Source organism: Symphodus melops, assembly GCF_947650265.1.
Source record: "Symphodus melops genome assembly, chromosome: 6".
NCBI lineage: Eukaryota > Metazoa > Chordata > Actinopteri > Labriformes > Labridae > Symphodus > Symphodus melops.
The window spans coordinates 25095115-25115497 of NC_136696.1; the positions used below are offsets into that span (position 1 = coordinate 25095115).

At 41.2% G+C, this 20383-nt stretch overlaps 1 protein-coding gene across 1 annotated transcript in view; it reads right to left on the minus strand.

The window, feature by feature from the left end:
- Positions 1 to 20383, minus strand: part of met (MET proto-oncogene, receptor tyrosine kinase) — a 65548-nt gene that overhangs the window by 4441 nt on the left and 40724 nt on the right. The window contains exons 11-20 of the mRNA XM_079345796.1: positions 16157 to 16366; positions 12901 to 13050; positions 10033 to 10186; positions 8797 to 8931; positions 7468 to 7728; positions 4734 to 4814; positions 3267 to 3448; positions 2886 to 2995; positions 2069 to 2234; positions 1834 to 1970 (exon numbers count right to left, since the gene is read on the minus strand). Coding sequence (XP_079201922.1) covers positions 1834 to 1970; positions 2069 to 2234; positions 2886 to 2995; positions 3267 to 3448; positions 4734 to 4814; positions 7468 to 7728; positions 8797 to 8931; positions 10033 to 10186; positions 12901 to 13050; positions 16157 to 16366 — 1586 coding nt within the window. The remainder of the gene's footprint in view (positions 1 to 1833; positions 1971 to 2068; positions 2235 to 2885; positions 2996 to 3266; positions 3449 to 4733; positions 4815 to 7467; positions 7729 to 8796; positions 8932 to 10032; positions 10187 to 12900; positions 13051 to 16156; positions 16367 to 20383) is intronic.

Below are 20383 nucleotides of genomic sequence, written 5' to 3' on the forward strand. Positions count from 1 at the left end.
ACAACTTTACGTTTTGAAATGTGCTCAGAACAGCTTCTGTCTGACATGCTATTTGTTGTTATTCCATTAAACAGTCGGCAACGATTCCCTCACTGCTGTCATGCATAACAAAGGAAAAGGTGAACAATGGCTTATTCTTCAATGTGCCTTAAAGATCAGTTTGACCTGCAGACCTATACCGATGAATCATTTTTATCTTTTAGCAACACAACTCTGCAGCCTGTCAGGCGTTGACGTCTCAGATATTTCTATTCTGATTTATTTTCTCAAACTTCGCATCCCCACTCTTGTTGCAAAAAAAAAAAAAAAAAAGTTCCATCAAAACAAGCTCGAGCTATCTGCCAGCGTCTGCTATAACCAACGCATCCAGCCAGCAGTCACGGGCGAAGAATTGCCGGAATGTTTGCAGACGTGCATCACCTCCTGCAGTCTCTGTTTAATTTACAGCTTGGGAACTTCTGGGCCTCTACCTCCCTCACCTGAACACTCCCACTTCCCACTAATTTCCACACACACACACACACACACTACAGACAGGCAGGGAACACCTCACCGGGTTACCTAACACTTGGTCTTAGTTTCAGTACCAGGAGGGTCAGAGTTTTAATTGAGAAGAACGACTCATGTAGAGCAGTGTTAAGTGAGTCAACGTTTGTGATGAACTCGTGCTTTCATTCAAATAAGGAATAAACCAGGATTTACTTAAAGACGTGGTGGATGGGGCCCAGAGCGTAGTGGTCGGCGCACAGGCCCCATGTAAGGAGGCAATAGTCTTCTGAGTGAGTGGGTCGGGTTCGAACCCCTTTCCACGCATGTCATTCCCTTATTTCTCTCTCCCTGATTTCCAGCTATATCCACTGTCTTGTCAACAATAAAGGCCCCAAAAGCCTAAAAAAAATCATCTTATTAACCTGTGTTTTATACAGGAGAATATACCAACTGAATGAGAACGTTTGGAGGTCACAGCAGTGGTGATTTGTCCATCATGGGTCGCCCACAGGAAAGCTTTTCTGTCTCTATTCCTGCACTGAGGGAACACAGTTTATCTAATAAACATGTACTGACATGAAACAGAAACACATTTTTCAGACTAAAACCTCATACTGGGGTTATGAAACAAGGGAGAAGAAGGGTTCGCTTGTCATAGACTTGTATAAAAACGTTTTAACTCCTGAGGAATCGCCCTCCGTTGGCCACTTAAAATACTGACGGTTTTAAACACTTCTGCATTGGCCTCACTTTTAAAAACCAAGAGCAATAGAGTCCTTGTAGCCTTTCCACTCCAGGTGGTTTAGATTGTGACTTAGGTTCAGGAGAGAGCTTCATGTTAGCCTGTAATAGTTCAACAGACATCATGTTAATGTGGTGTTTATGTGAGCCACTCCAAAGATAACTCTTAACACATAAACTGTGTTGGTAAAACGAAGTGCAGAAGCTACAGTACAACAGCAGAAAGCTCTACGCAACAACAATGACCTTACAGCGTTGCATTTCAGGATACAACTTGCTCTGAGTTTCGTCATAAAGCAGAAAAGTGACTTTTATTTGACCCAGAGACGTGACGAGACGTAACGTGTTTTAAACTCTTGCTGATGTCAATGACAGATGTCTGAAACCTGTCAGGTTTTTATTTGTGACGTCCATTGCTTACACGGCTCATAATTTCTCCCCTGACTCCAGACTCCCCCTCTCCTTCTTCATGATGGATATAAGAGCAGCTCTACAGCTGATCACTCACACTCGCTGAGCCTTGATAGTTAATCAGAGGAGGGAAGTGACAGGCGAGTATGTGCCTGTAGTAGAATGTTTAAATGGATGTTGGTGTGTACTTACAGGGCGTCAGGGCAGAACTCGGGCTGCAGCAGCCTCCTCCCCTGCAGGAGGAACACGGTAATGTCGAACGAGTTCACATCAGAATAGGGCGGGGCTCCACGGGTCATCAGTTCCCATAGCAACACACCAAATGACCACTATAAAAAATTAAAAGTTAGTAAATTAAAAATACTGATCAAACTGCAACTCTTTTTCCTCACACACTCTCATGAGGTGTGTGTGACTGAGTCCTCACCACGTCAGACTTGGGGGTGAACTTGTGCGTCTGCAGACTCTCCAGAGCCATCCACTTGACGGGCAGCTTGACTCCACTCTTGTTGTGGACGCTGTAATATTCTTTATCATAAACATCTCGAGCGAGGCCAAAGTCGGCCACCTTCACTGTGTAGCTCTCATCCAGCCTGTCAGAGAATAGTAGAGGAATCAGATTTGTATATTTGGCCCCCATATTCACCAATGGTCAACTATTCTCTTCCGTTTATTTAGCAATATCTTAAAGTAGAGTGGAAAACAAAGTCAACGATTTGTTTAATTTAACCAGGAAAGAAACTTTCCCCGAGTAAAAATCTCTTTTTTAAGAAAGTTCCACCCAAGACAAGCAGCAGTACAATTCACAGAGTTTCACACAAGCAGCCAAACAATACACCATCAAATATTAAAAGTCACAATTAAACAGCCTGAACAGCAATTGTTTTATCAAGATCACCCACATAACACACACGGTATGCCAGATATGTCTGCCCCCAGGTCATTTAGCTTTCTAATAAAAATGTCATTAAGTTTAAGCTATTGTGTAACTCCTCACAAGTAAAGAAGGCAGCAAACTCAAACACCTCTTCCCAGGATCTGTCAGTACTGCAAGTTCCTGGGAAAGTTCCTAATTTTTAAAGCCATATATCCTCTCAAAAAGATTATAAAAGTGATAAAAAAGGAGGAAAAAAAGGTAAAAAATGTGATTTCCCTCTGTGTTTATCTCTAAGTATTATTCTTTAAAGCTTGCTCTCTGTATTATCGACCCAAACTTGATATTTAATGAGTTTACTTTAACTTACATGCAGTTCCTAGCAGCCAGGTCTCTGTGGACAAACTTCTTGCTGGCCAGATACTCCATCCCTCGGGCCACTTGCAGCCCAAAGCCCATCAGGTCCTTCACTGTCGGGTTCTGTGGGAAGAAACAACCATCAGCTGTCTGAAATATTTGTTATTTTAACATTGGCTGCATTGCCTTATCTATGCAGGATGTTTTAAATGTCTAGAGTGCATATCATCACCGCCGCACAATAATCGTTTTTCACAAGTGCCTTCAAGAGGATTTTATACTAATTATTTTATTCAAACCTCTGGGACTGCATAAAGGAAAAGGAATCCTTTGGTAATGTCATTTAAGCACATACAGCCATAACGGATGTCTCAATGACTCATTGCACACGTACATGTCCCTCATCTCGGATGAAGTTGCGCAGGTCTCCATGCTTCATGTAGGGCAGCACCACCAGCGGGGAGCCCTCTGGAGGCAGACAGATTCCCAGCAGAGAGAGGACGTTCGGATGGCTGAAGTCTTTCATGATGATCCCCTCCTTCAGGAACTGGGACACCTCCTCCAGATCTGTGATGCCTTTGAAGAGGAACAAATGAAAAACATGAATACATCTTAGAGATAAAGAAAAATCATTCTCGTTATAGTAAAGGCAGGGAGCGTGGACTAGACATTTAAAAGAATCGTTTACAACTGTGGGAATAAAAGAAATCAAGAAAAAAAAAAGGGAACCCTTTCTGAATATCCTCACCCAGACCTGACCCATGCCGAACCCCCATTTGCCAAATGCATTCGACTCTTATGTCGCGCTCTTTAGACCCATTGACTCTGCAGTAATCTGCTTAGAGATGGAAGCTCTTTAGGTCGAAAGAAACCAGCTGATGTGCATTCAACTGATGCAGCTTTGGAGCTTTGCTTTGAAAGTCTCTGTCAAACATGTTTTACGTGTCTTTGTCTCTTTCAGTTTCCGCTACTGGTCTTAGAGATAAAGGTCCTAAAGGTGTAATATAAAGAACTTTATGACAATGTTTACAGTCAAGTATCTAAATAAATAAAAAATAACCAGAACTATGTTGTATATTTCATTATTGAGTACTTACAGTACCTCAGCTACCAAAGACAGAGAAATCCTTAACTTAAGAGTTGTCGTCTCTGCCGTGGCAGCCACCATGATGAGTATGATGAGACACATAATGTTTATTGTTGTCAAGGAAACACCGGATGTCATGTTAAAGACCGCTGTATAAGGAAGCGGGAGCTACTACTGAAAGTAGCAAAGAGAACTCCCATGATTCGTCCTCAGCCTCAACATCATCTTTTGTCTTTTGACTGTTTTGGCAGATTTCCCATTCTGTGCGTTTCAGTATACCAAAAGAACGCGAAAAAACAAGGACATGATGCCCTCTGAAATCCATAAACTTAGTTAAAGGTGGAAATCCCAGAGGACAGAACCCCAACAGGTCAAGAGTGTATTTGGTATGTCTTTGGGACAGCACTGAGCTCTCCTCTTTATTACTCCAGCATCAATCTCCCTGCATCCGTCTGACAGGTTACACGATTAGGGGAAACCCTAACGTCATCCTCACCATGCAATGCTCATTCATCCCCATCAGCTTGGCTGAAAACGATTCATCACTCTGATGAGATGAGATCCGTAATGCAATTGGAGCGTCATGATATCATACAATGATATGCAGTATAAACAGATGAAAAATGTAACAATTACAGTGGGATGAGAATATGTTTGGGAAAGGGAGAATGTGTTTGTGTTTTTGTGGGTTATGAGGGAGAAATCTGAAAAGTAGGAGCTGCTGATTCTAAGTCCCACAAGTGAAAAAGACGTCTAAGAAGGGTTTGTACTCACGGTTCAGAGACTTTACAGCACAGTGTTGCTTCTGGCCATCTGATTCAAGAAGAGTTCCATGGAAAACGCATCCGAAGTGACCTGCAGGTTACAACAAGACGCCTTAGTGTGACTTATAGCGCTCCTGTTTAAACCTGTGAGGGCCTTTGTAATACCTCCAGCCCACACAGAATAATCCTCAAGTTAGAAATCAAGATTATAGATAGTGACACATGAAATGCCCCACTTTCTGTTCCACTGGATGTGAGGTCCTGATGTGAGCTTGAGTAAACAATGGCAGCTAAACACATGTCATCGCTTTTCATTCGTCAGGGTGTTAACCAGTGATAAAGTGTTTTTATTGTATTATCTGGCTCATATGCATTCAGAAGAAACACATTTATTGGCTGACTATGGGCTTAAAATTAGTTTCATCTGGCAAAGAAAATCTTGCTCCTACAATTCTACATGCTGTCATGAGTCATGACCAAGCAATATGATTTTCCAGTGTAGCAAAAAGATCCCCCAATGGCTTCCCACTTACTAATTAATCAAAAGGAGTTCTTTGGAAAGCACGATCAAGCTGGGGAACCATTACTTGGCACGTTCTCTTCACTGTGTTAGGTGGGAACTCTGCCACTGCAACTCCTGAGCGCCCCGTAAACCATAGACTGGGTATCAGGAATGGATGCAGCCCCCTTAAAGTCAGCTATTGTTCTGTACTGTTTTCCAGTCAAGACAGGCTGGAAAAAAGGTTGTATCCTTTTTGGTCAGCCGAAGTGACTTTACTTAGACGGGATATGTTCCATTTACCTCGCAGTCGAATGTCGGAGCTGGTAATGAAGTCACACCCGAGTTAATCGTGTTTCAGAAACACGTTGGCAAAAACAAACAGTTATTGTTAGCTAGCTTATAACAGGCGATAACAACACACTACGTGATAGCTTGTGTGCAAAAATACCATGAGAAAGATTGCATGATGCTATCGGTGTGATAGATTTAATTACACAAAAAGACGACTAGGTTTCTAATAAACACAAGAGTTCCAGCTTTAACGTTCCTGTTGACCCATGTTGGATTTTAACTCGGGCTATGGAAGGAATTACGACTTCTGTAGCACATTCCTGAAGACTGTATTTTAGAAAATGATGAAACAATGATTAGTGAGAAGCTTTTTTGTGCAATCAGTGGAGATGCCCCCGCTGGTCATTAGTGAGAGGATTATTTAACTGTTGAGATCCTGGGGCGTTAGCCCTAATATATAGTCAGATAAATTATGAACACATTTACAATGTTAAATGACCTGATACTGTGATGACTAGAAGCCCAAACCAAACAGACGCCAAACATAAAATTGGATGCATCATTGATGACACCGCAGCACCAACATCTGAACCTCATCATTTCACATCAAAAGATATCAATTCCAGGAATGAATTTACTTTCTTGGCTAACAAACCTGAATCTGATTCTGATTACACCCAAGTAAGCAAACAACAGTTTCTTAATCATGCCCATGAATGGTAACATCTGTAGTGCCCCTTATAAATAATAAAATCTGTTTGCAGGAAGATACATGAAGTCCATTTTTGGAATTTGTGCAACAAGTATCTTTCATTTTTATCTTTGCTTCTCCATATTTTGATAAAGATTCTGCTTTCTGCCAGTTGGCTCCATGATCACAGCAGCTCCAGAAATCAGATAAGAAACATTTCTTATATTTTAAGGGGAAGCATCAAGGTCATTTCATTTAGTTATGCAATGTTTTATGCATACTGTTGATGGGGAAAAAAACTCTGGTTTTAAAACAACCATGTCTGACTCTTGTATGTGTCTAGCTTATTTTCCTTTCACAGTTCATTAAGATTATCTTAAATTACCATCATTTTCACACTAAATCTGCCCCCTCAAGTAACCCAGTATGAAGCTGTATTCATTAATACCCCCACAAGCTAATAGCCTGCACCAAAGCCCCTTGAGTTATTGTGCTTTTTATTGAATTATATCTCTTAAAGACAGGAGGGCTTGCCCCAGACTGCAAAGGGGTGCAGGAATAAAATGAGTGCGGCGCTCTCCTATCACGTCTCCGCAGATGGCTTATAGTGTTGGATTACGTCTCTAAACAATTGGTCCTGGGAATACTAGCTGTGAACAAATCATCCTATGCCACTTTAAAAAAAAAATCCTTCCTGGAAATCCAGACCTTCTTTCTTTAGGGGATAATTCAGCTGAGAGGGGGGCTGGAGGGGTTTGGGGTCTTTCTCCTCTTTATGTTGAATTTGATCAGTGGGTCTGACCTGCCTACTTTAACAGAACAATATGAGGTGATTTGGTGTCTGCATGTCAAGGTTATGGTTAGATAAAGCTGCCAATTAAGCCCTTTATGGGCGACTTTAGCTTTTGTAGAGCTCTGCATAAATCCCTGAGACGACTGCATGATAGTATCACTCCCCATCAGCTAAAATCCAACATAAACACAAATACATCAGTGTTAGGGTGTATGATTTCTGTTATGATAAAGACTTACCAGCAGAATGAAAAATGCTACAAACATTACTATGGCTAATTTTATTAAATGAGTCATCATGTAGCTTGTTTAAAAGAGTGTTAGACTCTGGTGTTTATAAGACGCTCTCTGCTGCGTACGAAGAAGTTCTGAAAAAAGACCTGTCAAAATAGCCTGATTTATTTTACAGAATGTTATATTACAAAACGATAAATTTTAACAGTGAAGGCAGTATTTTCTGTGACTGACCTCTGCCGATGACCTGGTTGAGGTGGAGAAGCAGATGCTCCCTGGCGATTACCACATGCTGCACCTCGGTCAGGAGGTCTGGGTGGAGGCAGGACGGGTCGATGTGGACCGGGGCCATCAGCAGTGGTGACACCAGCTCGCCCTCCATTCCCAGGCCAATCCCCCCTCCCAGAGTTCCCAATCGGGGAGACAACAGCTCCCCGTTTCCTCCATAGATGGGAGCAGCTGACCGGCATGTCTCTGGTCTGTCTGTGCCCTGATCTGAAGGAGCAGAGGAGATGGAAGGAGGTCAAAGGTCAGCAACTGTATCAGAAGAGTCTCCAGGGGTCAGGGTGTGTTACATGATCAGAAAGTGAAGCCTACAAAGGACGAGAGCAACGTGACACTGTGACGGAGCATGGCAAGAAAAACAAAGTTTCTGATTTCTTCTCTGATGCCGTTAGAGGAAGAAGAAAAAAACTCCCCTTCAGACTTTTTTAAAAAAAAGGAAATTTTATCCAGAAGAGACTCACCAGACGACAGAAAGGACTTACAGACGTGGGGTAAGTGGTTGGAGCAATTATCAACCAAATAGAGACACAGATCATGCACCACTACTCTCCCCGAGGACAAGCATTAGTTTAGTCTACTTTCTCACATTTTGCCTTTTAAGTCACTTTTCAGAAGCAAGAAAATTGCTGAGCCCATCATACTTAGGATCATAATACATAGAGCCTCACTCACACCCTAAGGACTCAAACTCGGGAAACTTAAACCTCAGGTGACTCTGACGACAACATCCACGTTTTGACAACCCATTAGCTTCAAGAAAACAGTCCCTTCAATATGAACCATGTCTCATGGGAATATCAGCTTTCTAATAAAACTGCAGAAAATATGACATGACAGTTTCTCAAGTAGAGGTGCCTTCCTTTACCATTCAATAGGATGTTAAGTGACAAGTTCAATGCAGAATGTGCAGCAATGGTTTCTTTTCCACCTCTGGGTCATTTCTCGGAAAAAAAATGTGCATGCATGACGTTTGTTCAAACTGGGTTTTAAATGTTGCATGGGACAATCTAAAGTCATTTTAAACATCAGAACTAAGGAACCCATAACATGATAACATCACAATAACACAAAAGTTATCCTGATTGACACAGTGGGTTAAATAGTATCCATCAAAATGTTCCTAAAGGCTATTGGTGTTAGTTCAGAACTGATAATGCATGCACTGCTAGCATAGCATTCAGCCCCAGAGGGAGGAGAGCAGGTAGACTAAAAGGAGGGGGGGGGGGGGGGTAATGTGGGTAGGAGAATGACAGGTAAGGGCTTATCTGGTTGACGTACCCTCCAGCAGGTTGGTTCTATAGTCGACTGACTCATGGGAGACCATTTCATTAGTGGGACTGACGCTCCTTGCATTAGCCAGCCTGTCCAGATGCTGGATGTGACCCCGGCCATCATACCACACCTCAGACAGATCTAGAAGGAGAGGGAGGAAGGAATGATAGCGATATATAAGGGGCAGAAGCAAACAGAAGGAACAGATGAAAGTGAAAGACAGGTTGATCAGATAGAAAGAATGGGATGGAGGGTGGTGCAATTAAGAGAAGAAAAAAGGATAAAAGATGAAGGAGAAGGAGAGGGAGAGGGAGAGAGGAGAGATTTACTGAGAAAGGCAAAGCTATGCGCCCACCACACACAATCTTCATGTAAACCCAACAGGCTAATAAATCCCAAGATAAACATGAATACAGGTAAGACAAAAACAACAAATTATGCAAACGCATTAAAACAGACAAAAACACACATTCTTTGCTGTAGGGACCTTTTTGCTGAGCTGCCCTATGGTTCAGATGTTCGTCTTTCCTCAGTTGTTGTATAATGAAGTCACATAAAAACAGCTTTTAGACTCCTTGAAATGGATTCACTCTCATATTAATATCAGAGTATTAAGGGGAGGCATAAGCAAAAGAAATTAAGGAGGGACAAAGTATGATTTATCCTGAAGTCAGTCAGATGATACTATCCTGTTTGTTTCAAATGTCTGGGACATGTAGGTGAATACGTCATTAAAGAAAAGTTCTTTTTTTTAGAACTTTTTATTTTTTATTTTTTACTTTTGTTCTTTACATTTCTACTTTAATCTTCAAATTCAAAATGTTGCATCAGGAAAAAAATGTCATCAGTGATGGAATAGTTTCGCATCATGTTGCTGAAATACTGAGAATAATGAATATAGAAGTATTTGCTGCCTATTCGTAACCTTCCCTAACTTTACATTTAACAGGCAAAACAAAAAATGACATCCTCATCATCTAATTTCTTTAGTTTGCCTAAATTCTCGAGAGCTTTTTTTTTTTTTCATTTGTAAGCATTTTATTTTAAAAATCTGATTCCTGTTTCTGAACCTGCAGGCTTCAAACACTTCAGTGAATGTGACCTGACTCAGGAGTCTGCTCAACATTACATTTTCAAGGTTAACAAAGGATTTCGAAATCACTGATTGAAGTTTAGTTGAGGATGCGACAGAAGTGAGCTGGCCTACTGACCCTTCCAACAACCTGATATCTCTGCTCTTACCATCAATGTGTTTGTTCCTTCTCCACATGAGCAGCGAGGCCAGCATCAGCAGCAGCAGGCTGACGCACACGCAGCCCACGATGAGGCCGGTGTAGTCCTGCTCCTGAGCCAGCGTCACCTTGCCCAGATGCCTGATGGAGTCCGCCTGACGCCACTGAAGGGTGAGACATTTAGTCGGTTTTATTTCAAAAAAATAATTTCAAGCAAACAATCATTTCTCTTCATTGAATAACATATGGGTTACTATGACAGGGTGGAGGCTGTCGGCTTCACTGCATGAGAAAGCTTTCCTGATCAACAACACCACTGTATGCTTAACACTTCAGCAATGTCATGCATGCACACACATGGTATGCAGTAACACACACATGCGCACACACACACACACACACACACACACACACACACACACACGGCGCCTGTTGCCATGGACTGAAGTCAGATTAGATCAGTGATATAGCCTCTGCCATTATTAGGTTTAGTCGAAATGAGCTTTCTACTGCAGATGGGAAGCTGTGTGTGTACGCATGACTCGGGGATATTTGAAAGTGTGTGCTGGTTTTTGGAGCTCAGAGTTATTGTCTGACCCCCCCTGCACCCCCCCCCCCCCCCCCTCGTGATAACGTCTCGTCCTCTGAAGGCCAGTTTGCAAGTCAACAGTGATGAGGTTGATAATGTGTTTGGAGCAAGCCAGTGCTTCACCAAATTTGATACTTGGATATTCCAAGTAGATATGCTTGAATTTCCCTCGGGATCAATAAAGTATCTATCTATCTATCTATTATTTTTTAAGAATGACACGACAGCGTCTGGAGCTCAAGGTCTAATATCAGTTTGTTTCATAAACGTTTTTCTTATGTAACATCTTATAACCTGCAGGTGTTTGGAGGATATTTGTTCAAAGGACACAAGATAAGAGTAGCATTGTGGTGCAAGGTAAAAAATAAATATTCTGAAATGTTATTAAAGACTGTTTGCCCATGGACACAACCACCGTTTCCGCTTTAAGTTACTGTTTAAATCTTAGATAGACAACTTTGAATTGTTGAAATGTTTTTGATTCCTAGTTTGAGTCACACAACTTAAATTTCGTCACCCCACGTCTCCTTCTCGTGACACAAAGCAAAGGATGCTTGACTTCCACTACAGCGATGAGACAGCTGGATGCTGACTCTTCTCACTCAACACACACTGTGCAATAAATTCTCCCTGAGCTGCTTTTTTATAAGGGACTGCATTAGGTCAGGAGAGTTATTGAAGTTCCTTGTAAATGATGTGGAACACTGAAGGAATGTGGTGCTTTCCATGTATTTCCCACAGCGCCCAATATGGCCAATGGCACATCTACAGTGCTGACCCATCCAGTAACAATTGACTTATCTGTTGAATTACTGTAACCTGGATACGGATAATAATACGATTTAAACTCATTCCATAAAAGTACATTTTTCAGGTTGAAGTTTTTTTCTCACCAAGTCAAATCAGATGACATATCACAAGAATTCATGAGTTACTATGTCAAGCACATTCTCAGTATATCCATCATCACTGTGAGTTATGTTGTTGCTATGTGCCAATTAGCCTCCTCCTCCTCCTCGTCTCCTCCTCTTTCTTCCTCCTACACCTTCAGCACAAGCAGGTGCTGTGATATGATATGAGGCCTTTTACAGTTAAACTTCCCACTGTGAGCATAAAAACACAAACAGTGGTGTCTTTTCAAAATCAGAAGAGACTTGATGGATCATTATTAATTTGATGTTGGACACACAATCTCTGTGAAGAAAGAAGTCTCTCTTTCACACACGGTAATGCTCGGCTATATTGTCTCCATAAACTTCACATTAAAAAGTCTGTGTTTAACTTTATTGTAGAGTTGTTAGCATGGAAGCATTAATCAGAATATAATTTAGGTCATAAATCCACGCATCACATTTTGTGAATCACATTAATCTGTTGCTTTTTTGTCCCTTTCGGCGCACTGTAGTTAAGTTGCAGTGCAGTGATGGAATAAAAATGAGACTACTGTGCCTTTGAATGGCTCATTTCACATAAAACAACAACAACTTATTATTATATTCTTTCAAAATAAAAGCAGTTTTTTTTCTCCAAATAGGAAGAGAGAGAGAGAGAGAGAGAGAGAGAGAGAGGAGAGAGGACTGTCAACTTTATGTTTAAAAACTTTTTTTTTTACTTTAAAAAAAAAGTAGTGACAGTGATCGTACATATTTACAATACAGTTTAAGCTGTTAATTGTTAATAACGATTCACCACGTAATGCTTCACAATTACAAAGGCAAACGTGTCACACACCCTTGTTGTCTTCAAAAGGAAAACGAGCTGACTCGATGACACCTTTATTAAATTACTCACATCATCGTTGAACAGTTAAACACACCCTGTCACACACACACACACACACACACACACACACACACACACACACACACACACACACACACACACACACACACACACACACACACACACACACACACACACACACACACACACACACACACACACACACACACACACACACACACACACACACACACACACACACACACACACACACACACACACACAAGCACCACTTTAAACACACACTGCTGTCAACATGCTGGGGAGAACTCAACATCTGTTGAGTGGAGTCAGTAAGATGTCTGTGTGTGTGTTCTGCATCTAAACGCTCCTTCTGCTGTTACATTTATTATTTAATAATCGCGACAAGTAAATAACAATCGCAAGATATGAGAAAAAAACACTAAACAATTTAAAACAGATCACAACGCTCTGCCCAATACTAAAGAACAATCTTTTACAGTTTGAAGGCAAATCAAGCTGCAGGTGTCTGCAGGTGTTCCTCACCTCCACCTGCAGCTCCTTGGCGGTGGCAGCCTGCAGCTCAGTGGGAACAGTGCACTCCAGAGTGTTTCCAACCAAAATCAGGCTCTCACAGCTGTGATTGGATACGGTCAAAACCTGACACTTCATCGCCTCCCTGTCCATCCGGTCACCCTGCAGTTGAGGTAGAGGAAAATTAGGATGAGAAATGGGAAAATAAATGGAGTTGCACAGCAAAACGTGAAGGAGAACAGATTGAGAGTCGGTGGGGACAGAGGAAAAAGGAGAGACATGTGAGACCAGCAGTTGCAAATGACTCAAGGTTAACCACTGGAACATTAAAGAAAAAAAAGCATTTAAAAGTCTGTGGGTCCACAAAGTCAATAAAAAAAGGTATTTTATGGTCCAAATAATCGGACAACAAGTGATGTGTGGAAAATCTGCCTTCATGGTAGGCATTGTACAGTGGATAGAGTTGGAAATTTGGGGAGTGAGAGAGGGAGTGTGGAACAACATTCGGTAATGGAGCCACAGATCAGACTCAAACCCGGGCCCCCCCGCTTGGAGGACTACAGCCTGTGTGAATGGGGCGCCTGCACAAACCATCAAGCTACAAGCGCCCCAAATGTTTGCCTTTCTGTTCAATGCAAAACCAAACTCCTTTCTATGCCCATATGGGTCTCATGTTTAACATGAAAAATGCCCACGTAACACTGTTTTCAGTATTTGGTAAACTTTAAACATCATGTGAACAGTCAGCAAAGGAAGGGCCATTTTGAGGATTTGTTTTCATATTTAAAATGCTGCTTCTCAAACATTTCTGTGTACAATTACACAGCAAAAGAGAAAAAGTGAAACTGAATGACAGAATCAAAGTTGAGTTAGTCTTTACTACTGATTCAAATCATGTTCGGGGGTCAGTTTTAGTTTGTACAATTGAAAAAGGAAGTTGTCGGGTCATGTTGAGCCTTTACGGTGGACTTCATAAAAACAAAAACAGCATTTAAATTAATTAACAAAAGGACAATCTAAGGTAAATTACTTTGAGAGTTCATGAATTTAAGGCATAAAACACAGTCAGGTGCATGAAGATGTAAGAGGAAGACGATGCTAAAAGCTGGTGAAAATGGTGAATGGCGCAAATGGAGGTTGGTATTTGAGGGGCCTAAAATAGTAAGTAGTAAATGTAGTTTGGTAAAAATCAGTCATGGGCTGAGAATGTTTTATACAATTTATAAAGCTCCATATTTGAGTCACAAACATTTATAGTCACCTTTTCAACTTCTAAACTACTCACAGGACTATTATAAGACCTTTGACAGACACTGCTATTAAAGTCTAAAGCCACATTTTGGAAGCAAACTCACGGCTCGTTTGAAAGCTGACGGAGTTCAGAAACATTAGTGTTTAAAATGTGTTGGGGAAAAGTTTGAAAAAGTCGCATGTTGGCAGGGTTTGTTGTGACTCATACTGACCATGAATACTGTGCTGATATGAGTAACACACAGCAGCTCACTCTAGTTGCGTGAACTCTAGGCGGGATGACAACAAACACCCCCACTGAGAGCTAACTGGAGGCAAACAAAAGCATAACCCCACGTGAGTGTGCGTAACAGAGTTAGTGAGTGAGTGTGTTCTGTTTGACTGGAAGTTGTGAAGAAGAAGAACACAGCCTAATGAGTTCTTTTTCCTAAAACTCTCTTGCTTTTTCTTTGTCTGTGTGGCTCTCTTGTCTCATTCATAAACACACTTGTTTGAGTGCAGCGGAAAGCCACACAGAGAATCATCGCATTCCTTGCGTGACAGCTCAGGATTTTCCAATTTGACACAGAGTAGAGGCTCGCACCTGTTCCTGCACTCTCTCTCTCTCTCTCTCTCGCACACAAACCGCTTCTTCACCCACTCACTTGCAATAAGGAGGACACACACAAAGACAATGTAACGTAACAAGATCTTCAGATACATCCTTGTTTTGCACCGCAGGCGTGACGAAGCTGTACACACAGCTGAAAAGAACTAATTACCATTACCTATAAACCATCTCTTCAAATAACATTTTACGGCAATAATTGGATGTGAAATGCGTCTTAGTCTCATGTGAAGCGGCAACGATAAGAACCTGGCTATAAGCCAAAATCAACAGCCATACTCTTTTACGTGCCGCCTCACTGGTGCAGAGTTGTCAGTCAGAGCTAAATATCTCTTTATTTGTCAGTTATTTGGGGGTTAGAATTAACAGTTGAGCCAAGCATTTGCCCTTTAAAAGAGATTATCATAGGGCAGGTTTATCACATGGCAGTAAGTAAAGCCTGTTTGAGTGAAATGCTTGGTACCATCCCCCCCTGGGTAAAAACTGGGGATATGTCTGGGATGACGGGGGGGAAGGGTGGTTGAAGGTTGGGTTGGTGGTGGATTTAGCACTGGGGCCAAGGTCACGTCTGGGAAAAAGAGAGAGAAGAAGCAAAAAAAAAAAAAAAAAAAAAAGAGGCCAGGATCTCAACAGCTGTTACAAACCATCGAGCTGCAGTCAAAAACATGGAATGAAAGAAACAAGAAGAAATATGTATTTCATTGTGTTCCTAAAACAGGCTCTTGGGGATGTGATGCCTTGTTTGAAAAGCGGCATTAATATGTCAAGAGCTTTGACCTCGGCAGCTAGAACAATGCAAGTCATCAGAGAGAATACATTGAGAGGTAAGGCAATGGAGAAGGGATGGGGGGTGTAAATGATGGGAAACAGACCCCACTTCCTGCTTTTCTTTCAATATTGTTTCCTTCCCAACTTGACCTGTACCATGGGCGGATATATACGTGTGAATGGGTGAACTGGGATGCAAAGTGCAGAATGAAAATCAGGCTACTTCCAAAGTGTGGATTCATCTCAATCAGCAAATCCCTAACTTAAAATGGACTGCAGTGAAAATCAGAAGTGCGCTGGTGTTTAAATGGCATTTAAGTCTTTCATACTGTATGATGTTTGATGGTGGACAAGAAACCTATGCCTGTCATTTTAAATCATGTAACACTTCAAATAGGTGTTGTTGGCTAAGATGTCGTCGATTGCAAACATGAGCTATCTATGGATGGCATTGTGTTTTTAAAGTAGCTGTTTTTCCCTCAAATTGCTGCTCATAGTTGTCACTCTTTGCATGATTGATTAAACATTGACAGTTAAATTGCATCTAAACTGCCCAACCTGAGCGTGGTGTCAGCGCCCAGTGATGATGGCGTGTTAAGATCTGAGATAGCTGATCACTGACGAAGTCCACTTTGGCCTTACTTTGAGCTCCACGATACTTTTGTTGTCCTTGGAAGTAAGCTTGGGGTCCTGGAAGAGAGGGTCCTCCACGTAAATCAGGTCCCACTGCTCTGTGGAGTAGCCGTCCAAGACAAACGCCACCTTGGTGACCATGGGTGGCTGCAGAGCAAGCTTGACCAGTGAGGGTGTGGTGCACTGGATGGATGTCCGGTTCTCACCATACACACAACTCTGTGTTGGAGAGACGCAATCAGACGGACAAGAAGGAACAGGTTAGAAAAATCAGAGAGAACAACACATCAACTTTCTAAATCATTGAATCTTTATGACCTCGTAGAAGGAGTCAATGTCTTTCTCTCATATTTTCAAGCATGCAGGGACTTATGAATGGCATGAGAACAACTAAAAACAATATAGAACAAAAATTAAGAATGACAAACCATCTTTTACCACTTTACCACTTTTTGTCTTTTTCTTTTTAAGTTTTTTCATTATTTTGTTTATTAAACTGGAATACTTCAAATAATTCATGTGCCTCACGGATGCAGTTCTTGTGAGGGAAGGCATTGCATTTTGACTGTATCACATTTCAAGCGGAACAAATCTACACATGGATCTGGGAACAGCTTGTTTGTACGAATCCAGATGGGAGGGGGCATTCATATTACCAAATTTAGATTCTAATCAGATTCAGAGAAATAAAACTTATGTGGTCTCTTACACAGCTGTTCTGTGATGTTCTGGCAGTGACCATCTACTTACTTTAACCTTTTCACATATACACTACTGATTTCTTAGATAACTTCAGGAGGACTGTCTCTGAAGTCCTGCTGATCTGGTTGTTTGTACATGGACCTCACAGAGGGACAGAATCCCTGTCAGACTGAAGGGAGAGTGGGGGGGTCTCCTGAGGCAAGACGTGTCGTAAAAATAAATGATGGGAGGAGAGGTGGACGAAGGAACAGAGTCCGCTATACACCACCATGATGAGAACTTTCTATCAATGCTGCGTGTAGTTCGATAGTATCACAATATGAACAAAGGAGCAGAACATACTGGCAAACAGGAAACATAGTACCTAATATGTGCTAGTGCAGATTGCATCGTCTATGATTGTACTCTGACTGCAGGATTGAGCTGAATTCTCCTGATTATATCCTGCTGTGCTCTCACTTCAGCCCACTCGGACTTCATAGGGGGTTTGTGTTCAACTTCAGGAGTTTTTCAGTAGTGCTGCGAATGTGCAAACAAGGTTTTTGTTTGTTCTCTGATGCCTCAAATAAAAATCTTCTGTACATCCAAAACAGTCATTTTAGGATGCTACAGCACCTTTTCATCTTTCACTGTTCGTCCTGACATTTTCATCCTTTAAAGAATAATCAAAAACAGGAACACTGTACGAATGCATGTAGAGGTTAACACTTCACCTCTCTGCTACACTATTATATCACAAACAGCTCTCACCACATCTTTTCTCTGTTACAATATACTGTATATTCTACAACCAGGCAGTAATCCGTAGTTCGGCGGTCTCTATTATACTGCACACATTACATGAGACAACGCCTGCTTTCAGCTGCCGCAGTGTTTACACTCATATCCTGAGGGCACAACAGAGTTGTATCCCCATGTTGGATTCAGTCCGTGCAGACGTCACAGCTTTTGTGCTCAGACTTCCTGGTGAGAGACAGGAATCTTAGAAAACACCTTTTTAATTGAGGCGTGGCATCAGAACATGTGTGATTGAACGTGCACAGAGACGCTGATGTACAAGTTGCTCAAGATAAACATCTCTTTGAGAGTTTGACTTGTTGTTTGTTAGTTTGCTGTACAATATGTTTCAAGTGTTGTTGCTGCATGCACTGTTTTGGTGTCAGGGCCACTTACTCTTAAGGGGAAATAAAAATGTACAGAAAATGTCAAACGTTAAACTTCCTAAAGCTCTAACAAAACATGTGCATGTGTGCTTGAAACTGCAAGAATAATCTATGCAGTCAGCGCTGTGATTTTATTTTGAAGGGTTCATTCCTCGTGAATGTTGGGATGGCAATCACAGTTAACTTTAGCGCTATTCGATTCCATCTGCTGGCCCATGACCAAATGTTTTTATAGTTGATCTACATGTTGTTTTCTTTTAATGTTTGAAAAGCTGAAACAATATAAAATGGTCCCAGCTTGAGCATGAAACAGGTGGGATAAAACAGCTGCTGTAAATCAAGATTCAATTCAAAGTTATCAGGCAGGGTGGCACCAACATTGATTAATTTTATAATCTTTTAAAAAGAACCGTTTTAACCTTTGTTTTAGTTGAACTATCATCAAAAAGTAGCACAAAAAACATGATATCCTCTTTACTTTTAAGATAAGTGACATTCAGTTTATATAATAAAGCAGAAAACAAGTAAATAAACTGTAAATGTCTCTCCGGCTTCTGAGTGAGAAGCTCGACTCCCGCTGGCTGTGTTGTTGTCGGAGATGTGTTTACATTTATTTACAAATTCAGAAAAAAGTGTTATTAAGAACAAAGTGTTGTCAAACTCACACTCTTACACAATGTAGCAAACAGTACAGTTGCTCAGCTTTCCACAGTTCTACAAACAGAGTGTGGGAGGGTATTTGTTAAAGGGGAAATGGGATCCGAATAGGGGTGTAACTTAGATTAGGATCTTGGGCAACATTCCCACAAACATGAAATCAATAAAGCAGCTAAGAAGGATATGGAAAAGAAGGAGTGTGTGACAGCTGTTGCTGACATAGTTGATGCAGTAATGGGAGCAGTTAAGAGGTAAATAGTGATAAAGTTGTCTTTCATCCCTTTTTTCTGTCTGTCAACTCAGCAGCCACCTCCTTTTTTGTTTCCAGGCAGACTCAAGAAATAATGTTCTGAATGAGTGAAAGGAAGCTGTTTATCTATTATGTGAAGCAAATATCCATTTAAAGCCGTTAAATGTTCAAACATATCATGATATTGCTCCACACAGGTGCGCTCAGGACAAACCAGACTTGTTTGGCATCGTGCTGAGAGATCAATGTTGATATTTGCACTGTAGTGTGTGTTTATCTTTTGGGCTACAAAGGTACATGTGTCCCTGAGTCGATATCCCGTAAGGACAGGAGGAAGAGAAAGATCAATGTTTCTCTTGTGACCTTTGAACACAACACATACGCACTGTTGTTTAGTGAGTGGTGCTTATGTATCATTTGGATTCCATTAATTGACTAGTTTGCAGTGCATGGCTGACAGACACACACAGTCTTTTTTGCATTGACAGAGTTTATTTTGTATGGTTTTTTTGCAATTGTGCCTTTTTATATCTTGACACATTTAATGATTTTCGAGGCTGAAATAAAAGTGGAGGATGATGATGATGATGGTGATTTTGAAGCCTAAAGATAGTGATACCCATATTGGGAATGCATTCCTCACCTAACTCAATCAAACTAGAAACAGACAAAGAGGTGGATTTGAAGCGGTCCATCCTTTTTAAGGAATGAGCTATTTCAGACCAAATTAGATTTTTTTGGATCAGACTGTAAAAATATTTGTGCTGTAATTTTTGGAGCAAGTCTGCTTTCAATGTTCCAATACTGTCTATTTGACAGGTTACTGTCAAATAGACCTTTCAGCTTTTTAAAAGCAGTGCCACCTGAAGATTGGAGGGCCTCAAGAGAGCGTACAAACCAGCTCACTAAAACAGTACTTTCTGTCCAACTTTAAATAGTTTTAAAATTTAATTTCACCTGATTACTTGTTTTAGTCCAAGAACCACTTAAAGTCATCTAAACAATGCACGGCAGGGCCCTGGAAAAGTGACTCTGAGTTCTGTATAATAATCAAGAAGTGTTGTTTCCATTATCTTAAAAGTTTTTGTTTTTTTTCTGAAAATGCCCAGAAGCTGGGAAATACTGTACTCTGTATTATGCCGTGTAAAGTTTGTTATGGTTCCCAAAATAATCGAGTGAAAAAGACTTCCAACACATTAAATGTTATCTGACTCCCTGGAGAGTCATTCCTGCAGCAGCAGCAGCAGCTCTGTCAAAATGTTGCTTAAACTTCCTCATACACTTCCCAATCTGACTCCCCAGCGAGCTCTCACAGCCCAGATGGACACACACAAACACATACTCAGAGTTTCGGCCATCCGCAAACACTTCAACCACTTAAACACACGTGAATATAGAACGTGTCCCTGCGTGTGGACGCTGGGTCAAGCAATCCAATTAACCTCCGTGCTTGTACACACTTAC